Raw genomic sequence first — 25,321 nt, 5'->3', positions numbered from 1 at the left:
TTCTAGCACACAGAAAATAAAAGGGAGAAAATATCCCCCACTCTAGTCAAAGAGGAGATCTAATCTAAAATTGTAGACTACCTACAAATAACAACAATGAAAATATCAGAAGAGGATGTGGTTGATTAAAACAATGATTAAAGGAAAATTGATAGTCTTAAATACTTATATTAATACATAAAAACAAATTAAAACAAATGAATTATGCTTTCAACAAAAGAAGTTAAGAGCCACAAAAATAGACCTAAGCAAAGCAGAAATAAAACTAATGGCAGAAATTAATACACTAGAAAACAAATAATAGAACTAATAATTAAAGCCAAAAGCTTTCTTCAAAAGAAAATATAAAACCATAAAACAGATAAACCTCTTGCTAATCTAATTAAAAATCCTAAATGCACAAAATTAGAAATGGAGAAATAACCACAGTTACAAAGTAAATGAAAAGAGTAAGAGAACACTTTGCTCTACTCTATGAAAACAGATTTGAAAACTTAGTTTTCTAGGAAAACATAATTACCAAAACTAATTGCAGAAGAACGAAAATATCTAAACCACAGGTTATCATAGGAAAAAATTTGATAAATTTGACCAAAAAAACAGCACACTCCCATGGTCTTGTGTTAATTCTACCAACCTTCAAGTAACAGACAACCTCAATGCTATTTACACTTTCTAGTTTCTGGAATCTAGAGAACAGGGGGAGAAGAAAAGAATCCTGCATAACATCAATACCAAAACCTAGCAACTAGAACATACATAAAGGAAAACCAGAGACCATTCTCATCGAAGAATACTAATGCAAAACTCACCGTTTTTTGCATTTAAAAACATAAATATTAGAACATTAGTAGATATAAGTAATTTATTAATAAACTACCAACATATATTAAAGGTGAATGCTCAAAACAATTCTTTCTGAGAAGGGTGCATGATCCAAAAAGTTGGAAACCATTGGTCTGAGGCAGTTGTTCCTAATCGAAGTGGCTCTTAATTGGAATTACCTGAAGATGTTGTTTAAAATGCAAATTCCTCGGCTCCACTTCTATCAATAGAAATTGAGATTTAGTACCTTGTGGTGGAGCCCAGGAATCTACATTTTAAACAATTTCCCGAAGGGATTCTAATACCAGTGGTTCAGGGATCATACTATGGAAACAAAGGTCCAGGGTGAAAAAGATGGGAGTGTTGTGGTTTGGAGGTAGAGGTTTGGGGATAGAGTTATTTGTTCCAGTTAGGCTGGTTTCCAATCTGTACAGTATGTGTCCCACCCCTCAGCACACACATTCCTACCTTCTGTCCTTGCCTCTCCTGTTCTTCCCCACCTTCATCTCAGATCTAGATCTTATGAGATGCAGGTGGTGAAAGCAACGTCTCCAAAGGCTCAAGTTGGGCCAATGTCCTGCAGCCGTGGTGAGAAAAACCCTGCTCCATGATAGTCATCAAATTTACCACTCTTTCCTTGCCAGGGCACAGGAAAGGCAACAGAGCAGAGCACAAAGAACACAGTGTTAGAAAGACTTGGGTCTGAATTTCAGTAAAATTTAAAAATCTGCCTCCAGAACCCAAAAACTGCATGACCTTGAGGAAAGTATTTAATTTACCTCAGTTTCAGTAAAATATCTATCTTAACAAACCTGCTGTGAGGATTGACCATATAAAATAAAAAGGACCTAGCAATGATGCTGGGTACATGGAAAAGTGATTAATAAATGACAGAACTATGCTTATTATTAGAGTGAAGTCCTTAGGGCCACTGCATATGGTTGTGCAAACTGTGCAGTGTACAGCCTTCACTGCTGTATGCTTCAGCCCTGCTCCTTGTTCCCATCAAGGGAGTTGAACGGCACTGTCCCCTGGTTAATGTTCAGCCCTACTCAATAGCCAAGAAACCAAGAGTCCTGGAGTCCCAGCTCAGCTACATGGCTGCCGAGCCAGGAGGCCCTAGATAACCAAGGATTTTAATCCTAGGCTCATTCACTCACTCTTCTCATCTACTAAAAGGGAGAGAGAATAAAAGGCAAGTTTAGGCTTAAAAGCAGTGTGACGATCAACAAGACTAGATATTCTATGTTGTCTTGTTTAGGTACGAATCACTTATGTCAGCATTACAGAATTTACCTTTAAGTAGCCAACTCCAGAACCAGTTGGAAGAAAAGAGCACACCCTTCTAGGGACATTTGGTGCCCCGATTTATGGCACTGTGACACTATCCTGAGGCATTAGGCTCTAGCAAGGCAACCTGGAAATTGCTATTCTCTGCATCAATCCTAATTTCAAATGCACTGCTCTCCCACTGACACAGCTTGTGTAAGGGCAGCCTGAACCTTGCAGAGTCATTTACATCAAGGGAGCAGAACTAGGCAAGACTCCAGAAAAGGGGAAGCACTGCCCTCGATGGGACCAGCTGGGCCAATGTGTGTACAAGTCATCCAAGCTGTCATTCAGTATTACACTGTGCAAGGTGACCAGATCTCAGGGGAGCAAAACCCGTAGCCCTTGCTTTCCAGGCACTAATAGCTGAAGCAGACTGGTGAATGGGAGGCTTGCATTGAAGTGTGTCAGGCTCAGGCCAAGGATATTGGTCTCTAGAGGCCCTAGTTTCAAAGGGCTCAAGCCACCTATATGCACAGAAATCTAAATCTACAACTCTTCTTTGGGATGAAGTAATGATTCTTCCCTAGAGTGGAGGATAAGGAGCTAAATTAAGGGAAAAGAACTATGGTTTCTTACATCTTACTTACTATGTGTCACACACTTTTGTAGGCACTTTCATGCAGGTATTTCTATTAATCTTCACACCAGCTCATTGAAGTAATTACCATTTTTGCCAGTTTGCAGGTGAGGATCCTGAGGCTTAGAGAGTGTCATTAATTTTCCCAGCTAGTAAGAAGTAGTAGTGTCCAGACTGGAACTTGCCTTATCTGGCTCCAAGGGAAATCCCACTGAAGCAAGGACTCCTGAGTTAAGGCAAAAGGTACTTGCACTACATTCATCCCCAAGGTGTTCTCAAAGACTTTAACTCCTTGCTGAAGAGAGGGGAGGGAGCATGAAAGCTAAGTCTGAGAAAGGGCTTTGTTGACACCAGCAAGGAGCCTACATCTCAAAAACAAAAGCAAATCGTGTGCCAAGTTCTGGGCTGTTCTTCTCTTTTCCTCTTGGCACAGGCTGCCTGTTCTTCTGATGAATAGATTTTCCCCTTTTGTTACTATCTTTTTTTTTGGGGGGGAGGGGCTCATAGTAATTGAAAATGAAAACCAGTATTTTCAGAGACTGAAAAATCTCCTCCCGCCTCCTCCTTAGGCCTTTTGAAGTTTTCTTGTTTGGAATTTTTATTTTTAACCTCACCACAATAGCTTGGCATTCCAGGATCTCAGCAGCAAGAGTGCACAGTCCCAGCCCCTCTCCCCTTCCCCTTTCCCCAGCAGCCAAAAGATAAGACTGCTCCAAGAGAAACAGCCACTCCCAGCTTATTGCTGAAGGAAATATTTACAAGATCCAGGAAGTGAGATACAAGGAGGCTACACAGGGAGGGGAGAAGGGCCCAGAGAGCTTGTTGTTGCCACGCTTCTCTGCCTCTGGGGCCACAGAACTTCAAGCAAGGAACAATTAGTCTGGCAACAGCAAATACAAGTGGCAGGACTCATTCTGAGCCTTCTACAGCCCCCAGGAGCCTGCTGCAAAGTGTCCTTTGAAGAAATCAGAGAAGTCCTTGCTATGCTGGGGCTGTCCTGGGTGAAGCTTAGATTCCTCTCTCCAATGACTCCAACTTGGAGTTTCCAAGAAGGTCTTTCCATTACTCCTCTGAACCCTACATAGTGTCACAGACATGGTGCTAAGGGATGGTAATGACCACTCTTGTTTACTCAGAGTCCACCATGTGTCAGGCACAGCACTGGACAGTTAACAGACTCCATCTCGTTTCACCCTGAAGACAATCTTCCAGCCTGAGTATTCTCTTGCCCATGTTAGAAATGAGACTCAGGGAGGTTAAACAACTGAGGGAACATAAAGAGAATAAGCAGCCAGGAGAAGTTACAACTAAGGTCCATCTGACTCCAATGCCCGTGCTTTTGCCAGCACAACATGCTGCCTCTTCAGCATTCTCATAACCTTCTCAAGAGATTTAATAAAAGACATTTTAGCAGCACGTAACACACTGTGGAGGGGCCTGGAGGGTTTGATATCCATGAGAACAATTTAATGGAGGATCAGGCTGGCCGAGGTTATTGAGGCTCTATTCTCTAATAGGCAGTGGTTCTGAAACTTGAACATGCATCAGAATCACCTGGAAGGCTTATTAAAACACAGTTGGCTTAGTCCTACCCCCAGAATTTCTAATTTGGTAGGTCTGGGGCAGAGTGGAGAATTTTTATTTCTAACAATTCCCAGGATGATGATGGTATTGCTGGTCCCAGATCACACTTTGAGATCCACTGCTCTAAACAGTCATTATCTACCAGGTTCCCAACTCACCAGGGTATCTTAAGAGGTATAAAGCCATTAAAAAAAACTCTCAAGGAGTTCCCTGGTGGCGCAGTGGTTAAGAATCCGCCTGCCAATGCAGGGGAAACGGGTTCGAGCCCTGGTCCGGGAAGATCCCACATGCTGCAGAGCAACTAAGCCCACGCGCCACAACTACTGAGCCTGCGCTCTAGAGACCGTGAGCCACAACTGCTGAGCCCGTGTGCTGCAACTACTGAAGCCTGTGTGCCTAGAGCCCATGCTCTGCAACAAGAGAAGCCACTGCAATGAGAAGAATGAGAAGCCCACGCACCGCAAGGAAGAGTAGCCCCCACTCACTGCAACTAGAGAAAGCCCATGCACAGCAACAAAGACCCAATGCAGCCAAAAAAAAAAAAAAGCTCTCAAAACTAAATGCATTTTAATTAACTATATACATATCACCCATGTAACAAGTGCGAGAAGATTTATAAAATAAAATAATGGGAGGTCCATAAAGCTCTGGGAATCCTGATGCTATTTAAGGAAATTCGGTGCCCCACAATCATTAAACAATGGATGTGCCAGGGGAAGAGAGCAATTTTTGTATATTTAAGTCCTCATATATACCAGATGTTAATGTACTAAATTTCGAAGACCTAAAATACAGTGGAATAGACTTAACACCAAAGTTATAAAGAACATGATTTTATCTCAGTTTAAAAGGTATTCTGGGTGCTCAATTATGAATGACAATTATCATAGAGTAGTTCTTTGGCACGAACATATTTAACATTCGAGGTTTTAACCCTTTGAGAGTAGCCCTAAAGATCCATGAAGTGTAATAACTGGTCGTTTTGCAAAGGGTATGAAGTTGACTTGCAAGGCCTCACAATACTGCTTTGTAGGGCAAGTCACCAAGCAAAGGAGGGAGCCTAGTCAACCACTTGGCATTCCCATCTCAATGTGGTTTGATAGGTCTCTATTTGTTAACAAGGTACATAGGTGTGGAGTAACCATGGTAGAGAGAATATGTGCTTCTCTGTGAATAATGGCACTGAAATGCAAACTATTTGCAAACTAGTGCTGATGATGGAAGTGAAGAGAAATGTAATGGTCTTGAGAAAGTAATGGTTCTGAGTCAGATAATAAAATGTTCATTAGTGGGGGTGGAGAGGTTCTATGTTGTAATAATGGTGACAAATTTGAAGATTCACAAATGTCTGGTGATGTACCCCCTCAGAAGTGTCAAGTTCTCACAGATTTAGATAAGCAGAAGTGCTGGTTGATGGAGAATTCTAGCAAAACAAATTCTAGCTAACAGAGAGATCAAGCATGTCCGGTAAGTAAGAGTCTGTCATTGGTATGGGGATTTTTCTAAAGCCCTTGATCTTTAACTTTGCAGGCCTAAATCAAACCAATGTGGGCTGCCTCTTCTTCAGATTTTCTTTTTTATTATGAATTCCAGCAACTTGACATGTACCCCAAGAACACCATGTGCATTCAACTCCAGCTATTTACATTTTACTAGATGATTTTCTGAATCTTCTTTGTGCAAGGCTACTATCAGATTCAACATGTGAGTTTAGAATTTAGCATTTTTTGTTGTTAATACTATTACAAATACCCTTTTCTGTATAAGACCCAATATTTGTATACCTGTCACTGTTAATGGCTATATTCTATTCCATCATGATGATATATTAGATTAGTAAATATTTTCCATGATTATAAATAGCACTACTTTAAATATCTTTAAAAAATTATTTTTTTCCTTTTTAGGTTATTTCCTTGGGGGTATGCTGGATCAAGGAGTATGTACAAACAGTTTTGTAACTCTTGTCACATATTTCTAGACTGTCTTTTAGGAAAACTGAACCAATTTATACTGCCCCCCAAAACACATACTGTTTCCTTAAGTCTTGTCAAGATAGGGTTTTGTAATTTCTATTTATAATTTCCATTAATTGTTGATAATTTAATAAGCAGGTTGTGAAACCTTGATGTTGTTTTTATTTGCACTTCTTTAATTGGTAGAGAGGTTGTACTTTTCCAGGCAGTGATTTTACTGCCTTTATTTCCTCATGTGTAAATTGGCTGTTCATTTTCCTTGCCCTTTTATGAAGCTGAATTTGAAAGCCGACCTCCTATATCTGTATCCATTCTTTACATTTTTCGGACAGTCAACTGTTATCTGTGATGCTGACCCCAGACATTTTCCTCATTCTGCTATTTAGCTTTTTATTACATTTTGTTGTACAAAGGTTTCTTCCGCCAACTTTTAAATATTTGAAACCATCCATCTTGTCTCTGATGATATCCTCCGTTTAACAGGCACAAATTTATCTTCCATCCGTAGCTGGAGTGAATATGCTGTTCAACTGGTCTGCTTTCTGAAATCTACTACAGAGTATTCTACGCACTGTGGCTCTAAGTTAATTATTCTCCATATTGATACCTACAGTTCCCAACATTTATTGAAGACAGATGATTGCTTTCCAAAGTTCACGGTTGCATCCAGTGTGCTCTATAGTCTTAGTATCTGTTCCTAGAATCTCTTTTTTATTTAATTTCACTGTGTGACTTTTTTTCAACCCACTATCATATGGTTTTAATGACTGTCACTTTATGACAGACTTTAAAATCTGATAGGGTAAGTCTACCACCATTAGCTTTTTTTTTTAAACATCTTTATTAGAGTATAATTGCTTTACAATGGTGTGTTAGTTTCTGCTGTATAACAAAGTGAATCAGCTATACATAAACACATGTCCCCATATCTCCTCCCTCTTGTGTCTCCCTCGCACCCTCCATATCCCACCCCTCTAGGTGGACACAAAGCACTGAGCTGATATCCCTGTGCTATGCTGCTGCTTACCACTAGCTATCTATTCTACATTTGGTAGTGGATATATGTCCATGCCACTCTCTCACTTAGTCCCAGCTTGCCCTTCCCCCTCCCCGTGTCCTCAAGTCCATTCTCTACGTCTGCAACTTTATACCTGTTCTGTTCTTCAGAAACAGTTTTTTTTTAGATTCCATATATATGTGTTAGCATATGGTACTTGTTTTCTCTCTCTGACTTACTTCACTCTGTATGACAGTCTCTAGGTCCATCCACCTCACTACAAATAACTCAATTTCGTTTCTTTTTATGGCTGAGTAATACTCCACTGTATATATGTGTCACATCTTCTTTATCCATTCATCTGTCAATGGACACTTAGATTGCTTCCATGTCCTGGCTATTGTAAATAGAGCTGCAATGAACATTTTGGTACACGACTCTTTTTGAATTATGGTTTTCTCAGGGTATATGCCCGGTAGTGGGATTGCTGGGTCATAGGGTAGTTCTATTTGTAGTTTTTTAAGGAACCTCCATACTCTTCTCCATAATGGCTGTATCAATTTACATTCCCACCAACAGTGCAAGAGGGTTCCCTTTTCTCCACACCCTCTCCAGCATTTGTTTCTAGATTTTTTGATGATGGCCATTCTGACTGGTGTGAGGTGATACCTCATTGGAGTTTTGATTTGCATTTCTCTAATGATTAGTGATGTTGAGCATCTTTTCATGTGTTTGTTGACAATCTGTATATCTTCTTTGGAGAAAGGTCTATTTAGGTCTTCTGCCCATTTTTCGATTGGGTTGTTTTTTTTTTTGATATTGAGCTGCATGAGCTGCCTGTATATTTTAGAGATTAATCCTTTGTCCATTGATTCATGTGCAAATATTTTCTCCCATTCTGAGGGTTGTCTGTTCGTCTTGTTTAGGGTTTCCTTTGCTGTGCAAAAGCTTTTAAGTTTCATTAGGTCCCATTTGTTTATTTTTGTTTTTATTTCCATTTCTCTAGGAGGTGGATCAAAAAGGATCTTGCTGTGATTTATATCACAGAGTGTTCTGCCTCTGGTTTCCACTAAGAGTTTTATAGTATCTGGCCTTACATTTAGGTCTTTAATCCATTTTCAGTTTATTTTTGTGTATGGTGTTAAGGAGTGTTCTAATTTCATTCTTTTCCATGTAGCTGTCCAGTTTTCCCAGCATCACTTATTGAAGAGACTGTCTTTTCTCCACTGTATATCCTTGCCTCCTTTGTCATAGATTAGTTGACCATAGGTGCATGGGTTTATCTCTGGGCTTTGTATCCTGTTCCATTGATCTATATTTCTGTTTTTGTGCCAGTACCATATTGTCTTGATTACTGTGGCTTTGTAGTATAGGCTGAAGTCAGGGCATTTGGTTCCTCCAGCTCCGTTTGTTTCCCTCAAGACTGCTTTGGCTATTTGGGGTCTTTTGTGTCTCCATACAAATTTTAAGATTTTTTTGTTCTAGTTCTGTAAAAAATGCCATTGATAGTTTGATAGGGGTTGCATTGAATCTTTAGATTGCTTTGAGTAGTATAGTCATTTTCACAATGTCGATTCTTCCAATCCAAGAACATAGTATATCTCTCCATCTGTTTGTATCATCTTTAATTTCTTTCATCAGTGTCTTATAGTTTTCTGCATACAGGTCTTTTGTCTCCTTAGGTAGGTTTATTCCTAGGTATTTTATTCTTTTTTTTGCAGTGGTAAATGGGAGTGTTTCCTTAATTTCTCTTTCAGATGTTTCATCATTAGTGTATAGGAATGCAAGAGATTTCTGTGCATTAATTTGGTGTCCTGCTACTTTACCAAATTCATTGATTAGCTCTCACAGTTTTCTGGTAGCATCTTTGGGATTCTGTTTGTATTGTATCATGTCATCTGCAAACAGTGACAGTTTTACTCCTTTTCCGATTTGGATTCCTTTTTTCTTTTTCTTCTCTGATTGCTGTGGCTAAAACTTCCAAAGCTATATTGAATAATAGTGGTGAGAGTGGGCAAGTTGAGTTGTCTTGTTTCTGATCTTAGTGGAAATTGTTTCAGTTTTTCACCATTGAGGATGATGTTTGCTGAACCACCATTACCTTTTTAAATAAATGTATTCTTTGGTCTTCCTGCCCACTTATTCTTTCAGACAAATTTTACAGTGAATTTGATAAGTTCTACAAAGCATACCACAGTGACTCTAATTGGTAGTGCATTACATCTATATATTATTAACTTAGGGAGTATTGTAATCATTACTATATTAGTCTTCCCAAATTGAAGCAGAGTATAGCTATGCATTTATTCATGTCTTTATTTCTCCCATTAGAGTTTTATAATTTTCCTTGAATAGGTTTTGTGTGCCCACGATTAAATTAATACCCAAGTATTTAAATTCACTTTGTCACACTCTTTGACAAATCCTTTCATGCCTCTGAAGGTTGCATTCTTCTTAGCTGGTAAAGCCTTCTTGAAAAGTGTACTATTCCTAATGAAATGAGATTCAATTCTGAATTATCCGTTTTCTTTTACTCAACTGCCAAATAGGAAATGTGTACTGGATATTCCACACTCTGCTCATGATGTGGTATGTTAAAAAGAAGGAAGAGAGCCCTAGGCTGTGAACTGAAAAACCTGGGTAGTAGTCTAGTTTTGTCACGTAGTTGCTGTATAATCCCAGAAGTAATGGGCTCTGGAGTCAGATGCCTGTTTGACCTTGGGCAAGTGACTTTAATCTATCTGTGAGTAAGTTTCCTCATCTGTAAAACTGGGTCAATAAATGGTAACTATCTCATAGGGTCATGATTAGTAATAAATAAAATAATTCATGTGAAATGCTTAGAGCAGTGCCTGATACCCAATAAACACTTAATAAATGTTAGCTATTATATCTTTTGTGGTTGTTGTTTTTAATAATAGTATAATAATACCTTTCCTGAGTCTCAGCTTCCTTATCAGTCAAATGGGAAAAATAAGGCTTCACAGAGTTTCTTTGAGGATTAACTGTGGTTTTATATATATATATATATATATATATATATATATAAACACTCTACACATTCGAAAGGTCTGTGCAAAGTAGAAAAATGGAAATGATCACAGGAGGCAATTATAAGTATGGAAAACCAAATGAGATAATCTAGGAAATAATTTCTTTGGGCTTTTAAATGCTTCACATTTATGTAGCTTTTTCTCCCAGCAGATCTACTCACCAATGTTTTTTTCCCTCCTGCTAATATCAAAATGTGTTTGCATTCTCTGCATGCAAACTAAATAACTGTGGAGGGAGACAACCAAGAGTGTAACTACCTGGAATTAAAATTCGTTGCAGGCTTCCAGGCAGAGAATGGCTCAAGAATATACATTTGATTTTCCCACTTACACCCATCATTCCAGTTGTGACAGAAATGATATAAGAAATGTTAAAAAATGTGTGTGTAGTGGGGAGAAGGTAAGTGGAAGCTCCATCAGGATTTCTCCTCTTTAAATGTCATCTCTGCCCTTGACCTTTCCTAGGCCTTCTCATCTTCCTTGAGATCATAAACTATGATCTGCTGCCTCCATATTCAGCAAAAATATTCTTTCCCTTTCCATTGACCTCTCCTTTCTGTTTTTAAACTTAAACCAGTTTCCCAAATCCTGATCAAACCATCACTTAAACCAGAGGTTCTCATATTTAGCTTGCATCAGAATTGCCTGAAGGGCTTCTTAAAACACACATCTCTGGGCCATGTCCCAGTTTCTGAATCAGTAGGTCTGGGTGGGGTCCAATAATTTGCATTTCTACTTCAGTTCTTAGGTGATACTGAGGTTGCTGGTCCTAGGACCACATTTTGAGAACCACTAACTTAAACCTTATCTCCCCCTCTAACTACCACCCCATTTCTCTCCTTCCTTTTCCTAGCCAACTTCTTTTTAAACATTTTAAAATGTATAAATGTCTTTTCAAGCACTCTTCTTTTAAACCCTTTTACTAATCACATAGTAGCACATAATCATTGTATTAAAATTAATGAAAAGAAACTGAAACCCTCCTACTTTGCTGGTGGAAGCTGCTTTGGAAAACAGTTAGGCAGTTCCTTAAAAAGTTAACAGAGTTATCATATGGCCCAGAAATTCTACTCCTAAATATATACCCAAGAGAATTGAAAACATATGTCCACATAGAAATTTGTATGTGAATGGTCATAGCAGCATTATTCACAAAAAAAGTGAAAACAACCCAAATGTCCATTAATGGATGAATGGATAAATAAAATGTGGTATGTCCATACAATGGAATATTACTTGGCAAAAAACAGAATGAAATACTGATATATGGTATAACAAAGATGAACTGCTAAAGCTTGCTAAGTAAAAGAAGCCAGACACAAAAGCCCACATATTGTATGATTCCATTTATATGAAAGGTACATACAGAATAGGCAAATCCATAGAGACAGAAAGTAGATTAGTGGTTTCTTGAGGCTGAATGTGGAATAGAGAGTGACTGGAAATGAACAAAAGTGATCTTTTTAGGGAGATAGACATGTTCTAAAATTGGATTGTGGTGATGATTGCAATAGCATGCAAATTTACCAAAACTCACTGAATTGTACACTTAAAAGGTGAATTTAGGATGTGTAAAACTGTGTGCATTTCTTCTGTATGCATCCCCTTTACAGGCCATTATGCCATCTGCTTTCTATGCCCACCATTTTACTAAGTTTGCTTTCTCAAAGGTCACTTGTGTGTCCAAACCGTCAAAGCCAATAGCAGTCCTCTCTTTATCGTCTGTGACGGTACACTGGCATACTTCTCCTTCTTACTACTCCAGATGCTTGCCCCTTCAATTCCCTTTGCTGGCTATTCTTCTTCATCCTACCCCCGCTGGCTGGGTGATCAACAGGCCTCCTCAAAAGCATCCTCTTGTCTTCCTCACTAACTTTAAATTCAACATATCCCAACTCAAACTTATTATCTCCACCAAACCAGGTCCCCTTGTCACCTGCCCCCACTCTATCAATAATTTTCTCTTTCTAAAGACACTGGGGCAGAAAATTATTTTTGGCTTAACTCCTTTCATTCCCAAGTTCTTTTTACTTTTCTCTCAAAAGTTGTCACGTATTTGTGAGCAAATTATCTGAACCAACAATTCACATGGGAATCAATGCAAATATTAAATACATGAAAAATGTTCAAACCAGAATAATCAAAGTAAGCAAATTAAAATTATAATATGTACTATGTATACCTATTGTATTAGAAAAAGAAAAATTTCCATGATGGCAAATTTTAGGGGAAACTGGTATTCTCCTATGTTGTTAATGGCAGAGTAAAACACCTCCAGGGAAAGCAGTTTGGTGAAATATATCAAGAACAATAAGAATGCTAATTTTCTTTCAACAACTAATCCCAACTCTGTATAACTGTTTTTAATGAGATAATTCAAAATGAGAAAAAGGTTATAGCTGCTCAAAATTTTTTAGCAGCATTACTTTATAATAGCAAGAAATTGGAAACAACCTAATTATCCACCAGTTTGGGAATGATTAAGCAAATTAGGGCACATTAAGCTGGTGAAATATTATGCAGCCATTAAAATTTATAACTATTGAGGAAGGCTTTATAGCAACAGGAAAAATTGTTCACCAAATAATGCTTAGTGAGGAAAAAAGAAGCAGGACACATAAAATCACATCTACATAGTTATTATAATCATGACCCCCCCACCCGCAAATCTCTACACCTATAGATAAAGGCTGGCAGGGAAATGAAAACAATTAGGGTGTTAGGGTAGTAAGAATAAGGATACTTTTTCTATGGTTCTGAAGAACCTAGGGGCAGGACAGGAATAAAGACGCAGACCTAGGGAATGGACTTGAGGACACGGGGAGGGGGAAGGGTAAGCTGGGACGAAGTGAGAGAGTGGAATGGACATATATACACTACAAAACGTAAAATAGATAGCTGGTGGGAAGCAGCCGCATAGCACAGGGAGATCAGCTCGGTGCTTTGTGACCACCTAGAGTGGTGGGATAGGGAGAGTGGGAGGGAGACGCGAGAGGGAAGAGATATGGGGATATATGTATATGTATAGCTGATTCACTTTGTTATACAGCAGAAACTAACACAACATTGTAAAGCAATTATACTCCAATAAAGATGTTTAAAAAAAGATACTTTTTCTTCTGTTTTTAATTTCCTGTAATATTGCTTTCGCAATAAACATTTTCCCCCGAATATCCACATATTTATCTATCCCTTCTGTTACATTCCTATTGCACCCCCACCTTCCCAAAACAAGGCCACACTCATTCATGCCTGGATCACTGCCCCTAATTGGTCTTTCTTCAACCCATCTAGGCTGCAAATGCTGCCAAATTATCTGAAGTGCCATATTTACCATGTCACTTACCTGATCAATAACCTTCAATTGCTTCCATATTTGCCATCCTACCTAGTTTTCAAGGCCTAACTATCCTGGTGCAATACTTCACTCTTTACCCTTTTTCTCTACTGTTACTGTTGCTGCTGCTGCTCCTCTTCCTCATTACAACTAACATTTACTGAGGGTTTATGGTGCCAGATTTTGTCCTAAATGCTTTACATATATTAACTCAATTATTCCACACAATAGTCACAGGAGGTAAGCACTCTTACCCCATTTCACAAATAAGGAAACCGATGGGGTGGGGTGAAAGAGAGGAGCTGGGCGGGGTGGGAGTGGGGGGGAAGAGAAAGCCACTTGCCAAATTCACACAGCTAGCGAACAGAAGAACCTGGATTTGAACCCAGGCAGACTGACTTCAAGGCCAGAACTTTTTTTTTTATTGAAGTACAGTTGATTTACAATGTTGTGCCAATCTCTGCTGTACAGCAAAGTGACTCAATTATGCACATATATACATTCTTTTTTTATATTCTTTTCCATTATGGTTTATCCCATGAGACTGGATATAGTTCCCTTTGCTATACAGTAGGGCCTTGTTTATCCATTCTAAATGTAATAGTTTGCATCTACCAACCCCAAACTCCCACTCCATCCCTCTCCCTCCTCACGTCCCCCTTGGCAACCACAAGTCTGTTCTCTATGTCTTTGAGTCTGTTTTTGTTTTGTAGAAAGGTTCATTTGTGCCGTATTTCAGATTCCACATATAAGTGATATCATATGGTATTCGTCTTTCTCTTTCTGACTTACTTCACTTAGTATGATGATCTCTAGTTGCATCCATGTTGCTGCAAATGGCATTATTTCGTTCTTTTTTATGGCTGAGTAGTATTCTATTGTATATATCTACCACATCTTCTTTATCCATTCATCTGTTGATGGACACTTAGGCTGTTTCCATGTTTTGGTTATTGTGAACAGTGCTGCTATAAACATCGGGGCGCATGTATCCTTTTGAATTACAGTTTTGTCCGGATATATTCCCAGGAGTGGGATTGCTGGATCACATGGTAATTCTATTTTTAGTTTTCCGAGAAACCTCCATACTGTTCTCCATAGTGGCTGTACCAACTTACATTCCCACCAACAGTGTAGGAGGGTTCCCTTTTCTCCACATGCTCTCCAGCATTTGTTATTTGTAGACTTTTTAATGATAAGGCCAGAACTCTTAACAACCAGCAGGGTTTATTCCTCCAATACAGCCTGCTTAGTTTCCCCTCTGGGCCTTTCCTCCTATAGGCCCCAGCCTTTAGTTTTCTTACCCTCCAATGAACTTAAATAGGGCACAATGATACTTATCATGTATTGGCCCCTTACCATGTGCCAGCCTTTTCTTGTTTAAACCATGTATTTGACACTTTTTCATCTTATAGCAACTAGCCTGAGTTGAAAACCTGGCTTGTCCCTTTAGTATCTGTGAGACCTTGAGTAAGTTACTTAGCTCCTCTGAACCTCAGATTCTTTATCTGAATCATTGGTTCTCAAAGTGTGATCCCAGAACCAGCTGCATCAGCATCACCTGGGGAGCTTGTTAGACATACACATTTTGAGCCCCATTCCACACCTACTGGATCACACTCCCTGGGGGCGGGGTGGGAGCTATCATGTATCTGGATTTTTTTTTTTAACAAGCCCTCCAGGTATTTCTAATGCACATTCAAGTTCAAGAATCACTGCCCTAGTTATAATAATGCCTACCTGACAGTTTTGGGGAAGATAAAACAGGATATGTGTAACTTAGCTAGTGGCACATAGGTTGTTTTGCAACTGGTAATTTATTATTACTGCTACTTAACTTTGTGTGGATTAGTCTTCCTTGCTCAAGCTGGGGATGGGCAGGCATCATGCTTCCTGATGCTCTTCCTCTAATATTTCCCTGCTTGCCTAGAAACAGGCAGTACATATACTAGGTTTTAAATAAAGTCCCCTTCCTTGACTGGCTGATTAGTAAGAGAGCCATTTTGGAGAAGCACCATAGTGTAGTATAGTGTCTCTGAAGCTAGACTACCTGGGTCTAGTCAACTTACTAGCTGTGGGACTTTAGGCAACTGAATTTATCTATCTGTGTTTCAGTTTCTTCTCTCGGTCAAATGAAGAAACTAACAGTACCTACCCCTTAAGGTTATGGTGGTAAATAAATATTTGTAAAGTGCTTTGAATGGTGCCTAGAATAGAGTACCGTGCTCAAGAAATGTTAGTTGGCATTATTATTTTTGTGTCATTTTACCTATTCAATGGTGGAGGAGGCTGTTTCTTCATTTGGCAAGCAAATGACAAATACATCTTGAGCAACTTCTCTGTGTCAGGCACTGTGCTAGGCATGGAGAATACATCCGTGACCAAGGTGTGGTCTCCTTTTTCGACAGTCTCAGTCTAGTAGGGGAAACTCAGCAGACCCACTAGACTGAAATGATTTCTCCAAGAACAGTGGGGAATCAAGGCCAGCCACAGAATCCCACAGTATCCCCACCCAGGCCTTAGGTCCCTGAGACATGATACTGAGGGGTCCATTTGAAGCGTTTCCTTAGGGATCCTAATTGAAGCAGTTATAATGGAAAAAGCATGAACTTTGGGGCCAGACAAACCTGAGTCTGAGTCCTGGCTCCATCACTTACTAGCTGTGCGACCTCAACTAAGTTATATAACCTCTGTGGACCTCATCTATAAAATAGGTAGTAAAATTAACTGTTGTGGAGAATAAATGAGATTATGGTTATAAAAAGATCCAGCCCAGTGACTGACACTTAGCTGGTGATCAGTAAATGTTGGCTTCCTCTCTTTCCATTGCCAATCAGAAAACCAATAGGTTTCCCAGACTCTGGAGTCAAAAGAAAGCCCAATTTATTCCTGACTACACCACCAAATCACAGGGGATAATATAGACCACTGGAAAGAACCCTGGGCTTTTCAGAGGTCAGGGGATCCAGATTCTAGCCCTCTTCCTAGGTGCCCCCACAGAGGCGCAGCTAAGAGCCGTCTTCCCTGTCCCTCCTTTATTCCTGGAGTTTGAGTTAAAGAATCAATACAATTTACGGGCCTCTTGTCCTGCAGAAGAACTAGCTGAAAGAGTATATCAAACAATTTCACAAAAGGGGTTCCAACCAGACTGATGGAGAGCAACCTGGAGGACGTAACTGTCTCCTCCACATGGTCACCTATGACAGGTGGGCTCATGTCTTTGGAGCATAAGTGACAGGTGCCATGTTCCCCACATTATAGGAACAGATTCTCCACTCTGGGCATTCTTTTTTCCTTAAGGGCTCTGCAGAAGCAACTCTTTCCCCTCTAGCCCAAGCCATACATACCATTTGTAAAAATGTCCCTGCCTTCTTTTAGGAATTCTAACCTATTGTTAGCATGATCTGCCTTGGATTTTTAATGAACAGACCTTAATCTCTCAACAAGCCCTATAAAAAGAAAGGTGGCAGAACCCAAGAAACATTCTGAGGCAAACGCACAGCAGTGGCTGGACAGTCTTACCTCCTCTCTGGCCCCTCCAACCACCCAGTGGCTGCTTGGAAGGCAAGCATAGTTTATACCTTCCCATCTGTGTTTTAGCATGGTCTGGTCCCCATGTCCTTGTGCCTGGGCACCTGCCTCAGGCCTCTGAGCTGATGGGCACAATGTCCCACAATACTCCTTTTTACGTATTCCAAAATGTGCTACCCATCAGTTTGGTCTATAGCCCAGCTGCCTGGTGGGCAGGCTGGATTACATCTTACAGCACCAAGGCCTTTGTACTGACACCAGACAAGGTTCCTCAAAGGAAACAGAGCAAATAGAAAACAGAAAACCTTACCAGTTTCCACAGAAGCCTCAGAGGTACTAACTCACCCCAACTCCCAGAGCGGTCACTTACCTCCCTGACTGGCTGGTCTTCCTGTTTCCTGTTATTGGCATCCATTTGTCCCCAGGAAAGTCCTGCAAAGCAAAATTCTGATAAGTTAGGGAGCTCTGGACAGCCAGGTATATAGATGGCTTCAAAAATGTAAAGAGGTCAGGAGCTTGTCCTGGGCCAGGCCCACCCCCTCTTCCCCACCCCCACAGCTGGTTCCTTCTACTCTCCCATGCAGGCTACAGAACTATGTACCTAGAGGGCTGCCTTTCTGTCAGGAGGCTTGCTGGGCTGCTGGGGGCATGCAGAGTCTAAGACAGCACTCAAGGACCTGGACAATGTGGTCTAGAAACTCTGAGTTTCCCTCTCTTTCTCCACTCCCCTCCCAAACCACGTTAAAAACCAGTTTAGCATGTTTGCTGTTTGTTCTGGCTCTTGCAAAGAAAATCTCTTTGTTCTTCCCAGTGAACCTGCTTGTTCCTCTTGCCTCTTCCACCATAGAAAGCAACTTCTTGGAAGCCGCAGCCCTTGAGGAGGCTTTGAGGCCTAAAGCTCCTGCTGCTACAACCCTGTCCTAGCCCACCCTGTACTTCAGGGGCCTTCCTCCTCGTTCCAGATCCGCTGACAGTGGCTGAGGTGGGCTTATTTCTGGGGAGCACTCATCCCCCATATTACAGGAGGAGACTCTTCACCCTGGGCATATTGTTCTTAAGGGCTTTGCCCAAGCATTCTTTTCCCTGCAGCCCAAGCCACATATGCCATTTGTAAAAACGTCCTTGCTTCCTATTCTAGCTCTAAGCCTAATGCAAATTTGCCTTTGACGTTCTCCCTGATTTCAGCATTCCATACCCTCTACCTAGTGACTCAGAACTTAGCCCGGACTTCCGGGAAGATGGCGGAAGAGTAAGACGCGGAGATCACCTTCCTCCCCACAGATACACCAGAAATACATCTACGCGTGGAACAACTCCTACGGAGCACCTACTGAACGCTGGCAGAAGACCTCAGACCTCCCAAAAGGCAAGGAACCCCCCACGTACCTGGTTAGGGCAAAAGAAAAAACTAAACAGAGACAAAAGGATAGGGACGGGTCCTGCACCAGCGGGAGAGAGCTGTGAAGGAGGAAAAGTGTCCACACACTAGGAAGCCCCTTCGCGGGTGGAGACTTCGGGAGGCGGAGTGGGGGAGCTTGGGAGCCGCGGAGGAGAGCACAGCAACAGGGGTGCGGAGGGCAAAGCGGACAGATTCCAGCGCAGAGGATCGGGCCGACCGGAACTCACCAGCCGAGAGGCTTGTCTGCTCGCCCGCCGGGGCGGGCGGGACTGGGAGCTGAGGCTCCGGCTTTTGTCGGAGCGCCGGGAGAGGACTGAGGTTGGCGGCGTGAACACAGCCTGCAGGGCGTTAGTGCACCGCGGCTAGCCGGGAGAGAGTCCGGGGAAAAGTCTGGACCTGCCGAAGAGGCAAGAGACTTTTACGTCCCTCTTTGTTTCCTGGTGCACGAGGAGAGGGGATTAAGAACGCTGCTTGAGAGAGCTCCAGGGACGGGCGCGAGCCGCGGCTAAAAGTGCGGAGCCCAGAGACAGACATGAGACGCTAAGGCCGCTGCTGCCGCCACCAGGAGGCCTGTGTGCGAACACAGGTCACTAGCCACACGCCCTTCCGGGGAGCCTGTGCAGCCCGCCACTGCCAGGGTCCCGGGATCCAGGGACAACTCCCCCGGGAGAACGCACGGCGCGCCTCAGGCTGCAACGTCACCCCGGCCTCTGCCGCTGCAGGCCCGCCCCACACTCCGTGACCCTCCCTACACCCCGGCCTGAGTGAGCCAGAGCCTCCGAATCAGCGGCTCCTTTAACCCCGTCCTGTCTGAGCAAAGAACAGACGCCCTCCGGCGACCTACACGCACAGGCGGGGCCAAATCCAAAGCTGAGCCCCTGGGAGCTGTGAGAACAAAGAAGAGAAAGGGAAATCTCTCCCAGCAGCCTCAGAAGCAGCGGATTAAAGCTCCACAATCAACTTGATATACCCTGCATCTGTGGAATACCTGAATAGTCAACGAATCATCCCAAATTAAGGAGCCCTGTGGATGAAAGGCTCTTGGTGCTGCAGCCAGGAGTCAGTGCTGTGCCTCTGAGGTGGGAGAGCCAACTTCAGGACACTGGTCCACAAGAGGCCTCCCAGCTGCACATAATATCAAACAGCAAAAATCTCCGAGAGATCTCCATCTCAAGGCCAGCACCCAGCTTCACTCAACGACCAGCAAGCTACAGTGCTGGACATCCTATGCCAAACAACTAGCAAGACAGGAACACAACCCCACCCATTAGCAGAGAGGCTGCCCAAAATCATAATAAGTCTACAGACACCCCAAAACACACCACCAGACGTGGACCTGCCCACCAGAAAGACAAGATCCAGCCTCATCCACCAGAACACAGGCACTAGTACCCTCCACCAGGAAGCCGACACAACCCACTGAACCAACCTTAGCCACTGGGGACAGACACAAAAAACAACAGGAACTACGAACCTTCAGCCTGCAAAAAAGGAGACCACAAACACAGTAAGATAAGCAAAATGAAAAGACAGAAAAACACACAGCAGATGAAGGAGCAAGATAAAAACCCACCAGACCTAACAAATGAAGAGGAAATAGGCAGTCTACCGGAAAAAGAATTCAGAATAATGATAGTAAGGTTGATCCGAAATCTTGGAGATAGAATGGACAATAGAATGGACAAAATGCAAGAATCAGTTAACAAGGACCTAGAAGAACTAAAGATGAAACAAGCAACGATGAACAACACAATAAATGAAATTAAAAGTACTCTAGATGGGATCAATAGCAGAATAACTGAGGCAGAAGAACGGATAAGTGACCTGGAAGATAAAATAGTGGAAATAACTACTGCAGAGCAGAATAAAGAGAAAAGAATGAAAAGAACTGAGGACAGTCTCAGAGACCTCTGGGACAACATTAAACGCACCAACATTCGAATTATAGGGGTTCCAGAAGAAGAAGAGAAAAAGAAAGGGACTGAGAAAATATTTGAAGAGATTATAGTTGAAAACTTCCCTAATATGGGAAAGGAAATAGTTAATCAAGTCCAGGAAGCACAGAGAGTCCCATACAGGATAAATCCAAGGAGAAATACGCCAAGACACATATTAATCAAACTGTCAAAAATTAAATACAAAGAAAACATATTAAAAGCAGCAAGGGAAAAACAACAAATAACACACAAGGGAATCCCCATAAGGTTAACAGCTGATCTTTCAGCAGAAACTCTGCAAGCCAGAAGGGACTGGCAGGACATATTGAAAGTGTTGAAGGAGAAAAACCTGCAACCAAGATTACTCTACCCAGCAAGGATCTCATTCAGATTTGATGGAGAAATTAAAACCTTTACAGACAAGCAAAAGCTGAGAGAGTTCAGCACCACCAAACCAGCTCTACAACAACTGCTAAAGGAACTTCTCTAGGCAAGAAACACAAAAGAAGGAAAAGACCTACAATAACAAACCCAAAACAATTAAGAAAATGGGAATGGGAACACACATATCGATAATTACCTTAAATGTAAATGGACTAAATGCTCCCACCAAAAGACACAGATTGGCTGAATGGATACAAAAACAAGACCCATATATTTGCTGTCTACAAGAGACCCACTTCAGACCTAGAGACACATACAGACTGAAAGTAAGGGGATGGAAAAAGGTATTTCATGCAAATGGAAACCAAAAGAAAGCTGGAGTAGCAATTCTCATATAAGTTATATATATATATATATATATATATATATATATATATGTAGTTTGCTTGAGTGCAGTGTTTTTTGTTTTCTGTACTGAATTCATTAGCATGGGTCGGTATAAAATTTAGCATAGGTCAATATGTAATTTGTAAACTAATAAGGTCTTAAAAGTGAGGAATTAAGTCTTTTAAATTTAATTATTTATTGTAAAGAGCAGAATAGCATACATAAACAGGTGCCTAAGGAAAACTTGTATTCTAATATGGAACTCTCATGAACACCTTTTTTTTTTTTCTTCTAACGGTATGATAGTAGGCCATTTGATTATTTTTATGGCTTTAACTTTACAACAATGAAATATTCGTAAATTTTAAAAAGTATTTTTCTTTATTTGATGCGGGTGGGATACTGGAGAAATGAAAGGTCAAACACCTATTGAGGAATCCATACTTGTCTATATATTGTGTACTTTTATTTCAAGAACTGATTTAAAATTCCTAAAAGGATGCTATAATAAGTTATTATGCCATTTTACAGACTGAATTAAGTGAATTTCAGGGAGGTATGAAACTTGCCTAAGGCTATCCAGCTACCAAGCGGTAGAAGTGAGAATTAAATCCAGGTATACCTATCAAAAAAAAAAAAAAAAAAAAAAAAAAAAAAAGAACTTAGCCCAACGGGAATGCACAGTTTTTCCTAAACCTCACTGATCTTCCAAAGTCCCGCTTTCTCCAATGCTATTATTGGTCCCATTCAAAGTTTTATTAACTTTGCCTCAGTAAAAAAAAAAAAAAAAATTACTACCTTTTGGGGGTAAGACACCTAGTTGTCAGTCATTCTGGCTAAGATACTCATTATTTGAGGGTAGTTATGTCACTTCCCTGAACCTCAGCTTCCTGTCTGGCAAATAAGGACTAGGCTATCTAGCCTTGCTGGATTCCCAGGAGTGAGGATAAAATGGGATGTGTATAGAGAATGTTTAGCACAGCACTCGGCACATAGGAGGTTCTGGACGTTAGTAGCCATGGAAACGATGAGGTTTCACAGCTTTCAGAGGACCAGAGCAGTCCCTGCCTGTACCTGTCATGTGAGAGCATCAAAAACCACTTGTTCAACTCAGATTCTGCCTTGATGCCCTTGTAAGATGTCCCTGCTTTCAAAGACACTATTCCTCATTTTGCCACAGTGGGAGCCAGGATTTCCTGTCCATGCCCTGTCTAGCCCTGTGGGAAGTGCTCAGTAAATAGAAGTGGCCAAACCAAAGTCCTGTCCCAACTCTCAATCTCCTCAACTCCCCAGTATCACCTTACTTTTTTTTTCACTGAGCCACTTAGGTTGCTGTAAATTGTCTGCACTCTTTGAATCAAAGAGGCAGATATCTCCATGGCTTGTTGCAGATGGGGATTGACTGTGGTAGGAACTTGTTGCCCTAGTGGAAGTTATACTGCTAGAAGGCAACCTGCCAGAGTGGGGAGGGCCTGGGCTTTGCAATCAGCTTTTGGAGAGGCAGTGTAGCACAACTAGGAGCTTGGCCTCTGAGGCCACACTACATGGATTCAAATCCCACACTGAGTGTGACCTCAGGCAAACTACCGAGTTCCTCTTAGCTCATTTCCCCCAGCTATTTAATAGTGATCATAATAATAACAGTATCTATTTCTTGATTGCTTTGAGGATGACATGAGTTGACACATGTAAAGCACCTAGAACAGCACCTGGTACGCCATAGACACTCAAATGTTAATTATCATTATGTTGTTCAAATCCTAGCTTCACCACTTGCAGGATGTGTGATCTCACTGAGCCTCAGCTTTCTCAGCTGTAAAATGGGGATCCTATTATAATGTATCTCATATAGTTGTTAAATGAAATACTTTGATAATATATGCAGAACTAACTGGCATGAAGCATGAGGGATTTAGGTGTGTGCTGATTTTAGTTCTCTTAACAGCACCAAAGAGGATCCAATTGACTCCCCATCCTCTTCCAGGGGCCATAAAGAGCAGGATCTCAACCCTACTTCAGATAGCCACCATCACAACTACCTTAGCCACCTGAGCTGGGGTATCCTAACGCATCTACAAGTTTTCCCCATGTCTGGAGGGAGGGTGAGCTCAGGTGGCAGGGGTAGAAATGGGCATGAAGTGGCTTCTGGACGGCTGTCCACATGTCTGAAAGCCTAGCGTCTAAGCAGACCTACTTATCTAATCTAACAGACATTAGGAAACCAATGTGTCCTTCCCTCAGAGTACAAAAGGAGAGGCATGGTATGGGCACATGCACACCTGCATTGCTACTGTCAGCTGCTGCAACCTGCAAATCTCACCTCCTTCCCTTATGGAGTTACTGGCCCTAGGATGACCGTTCTGCAGCTGTCATCTGCTTACCCCATCCCCACCCCCAACTTCAGCCCCTTTTCTCCATTGTCTACTTGCAGGTCCTTGTTTCAGCAAAAGTTTCTCAAGGTAAACCCAAATCTCCCTTTATTCTAAAAGATAATAACTAACCTTTAAAAAATGATTACTATCTGGTAGTTACTGTTCTAAATGCCTTGCACATGTTACATCATTTAATCCTCTCAACCAACTTATGAAGTAGGTACTGTTATCATTTCCATTTTTTTTAGATGGGAATGCTTAGGAATTCAAACCCAGGTAGTCTGGTTTCAGCATCATGCCCTTAAACCATTATTTTATATTTCCTCTCCTTTTTTCCTGCTACATTTTATTATGAATATTTTCAAACACTGAGAAAAGTTGAACAAGTTTACAATGAACACCTATATATTCACCATTGTATAGTTTCTACAGTTAGTATTTTACTGTATTTGCCCTATCACATATCTATTCACTCCTCTATCCATCCACAAATCCATCTTAAATTCTTGATGCATTTCAAAGTACAACTTTATCCCCATACATTTGAAAACTTAAATGGAATGGACAAATTCCTTGAAAGGCAAACTACCAAAGCTCACTCAAGAAGAAATAGATAACCCAGATAACCCTATATCTATTAAAGAAATTGAATTTGTTGTCAAAAATCTTTCCACTAAGAAAACTCTAGGCCCAGATGGCTTCAATGATGAATTCTACCAAACATTCAAGGAAAAAAAATACCAGTTCTATGCAAACTCTTCCGGAAAATAGGAGAGAAGAGAACAATTCCCAACTCATTTGGTGAGGCCAGTATCTTGATATGAAAACCAGACTCGGGCTTCCCTGGTGGTGCAGTGGTTGAGGGTCCGCCTGCCCATGCAGGGGACACGGGTTCATGCCCCGGTCCGGGAGGATACCGCATGCCGCGGAGCGGCTGGGCCTGTGAGCCATGGCCACTGAGCCTGCGCGTCCGGAGCCTGTGCTCCGCAATGGGAGAGGCCACAGCGGTGAGAGGCCCACGTACCGCAAAAGAAAACCCCCCAAAAAACCCAAACAAACAGAAAAAACAGACTCGGACATCACGAGAAAACTACAAACTAAAATCCGTGATATACATAGACAAAAATCCTTAACAAAATACTAGCAAATCAAATCTGGTAATATATAAAAAGGATAAGACGTCATGACCAAGTGGGATTTATTCTGGCAATGCTAGCCTGGTTCTTATTTCAAAAATCAATCAATGTAATTCACCATATCAACAGACTAAAAGAGAAAAACTGTATGACCATCTCAATAGATACAGAAAAAGCACTTGAAAAAAAATTCAATATCCACTCTTGATAAAAGCTCTCCCAACAAACTAGGAATAAAAGGGAATTTCTTCAACCTGTTATAAGGCATCTACAAAAAAATCTACAGCTAACATCAAACTTAATAGTGAAAAATTGGGAACAAAGTAACAATATCTGCTCTCACCACTTCTACTAAACACTGTATTGGAGGTCCTAGACAGTGCAATAGGGGCCTCCTCTCCTAATAAAGCCACACACAGTGGAAATGAAGACAAAATTACTTATATTTACGGATGACATGATTGTCTATGTAGAAAATCTTTTAAAATCTACCA

General features: G+C 41.2%; 1 protein-coding gene across 4 annotated transcripts in view; it reads right to left on the bottom strand.

Moving 5' to 3' along the window:
* Positions 1 to 25,321, bottom strand: part of SHROOM4 (shroom family member 4) — a 215,017-nt gene that overhangs the window by 15,996 nt on the left and 173,700 nt on the right. For all 4 annotated transcript variants that reach the window (XM_030846648.2, XM_030846650.2, XM_060292275.1 and 1 more), the window contains one exon: positions 17,583 to 17,644. In XM_030846648.2, coding sequence (XP_030702508.1) covers positions 17,583 to 17,644 — 62 coding nt within the window. The remainder of the gene's footprint in view (positions 1 to 17,582; positions 17,645 to 25,321) is intronic.

This window comes from Globicephala melas, chromosome X, assembly GCF_963455315.2.
Source record: "Globicephala melas chromosome X, mGloMel1.2, whole genome shotgun sequence".
Lineage (NCBI taxonomy): Eukaryota > Metazoa > Chordata > Mammalia > Artiodactyla > Delphinidae > Globicephala > Globicephala melas.
The sequence above is the reverse complement of the archived record's forward strand: the minus strand, read 5'-3'. Positions and strand labels throughout refer to the sequence as shown.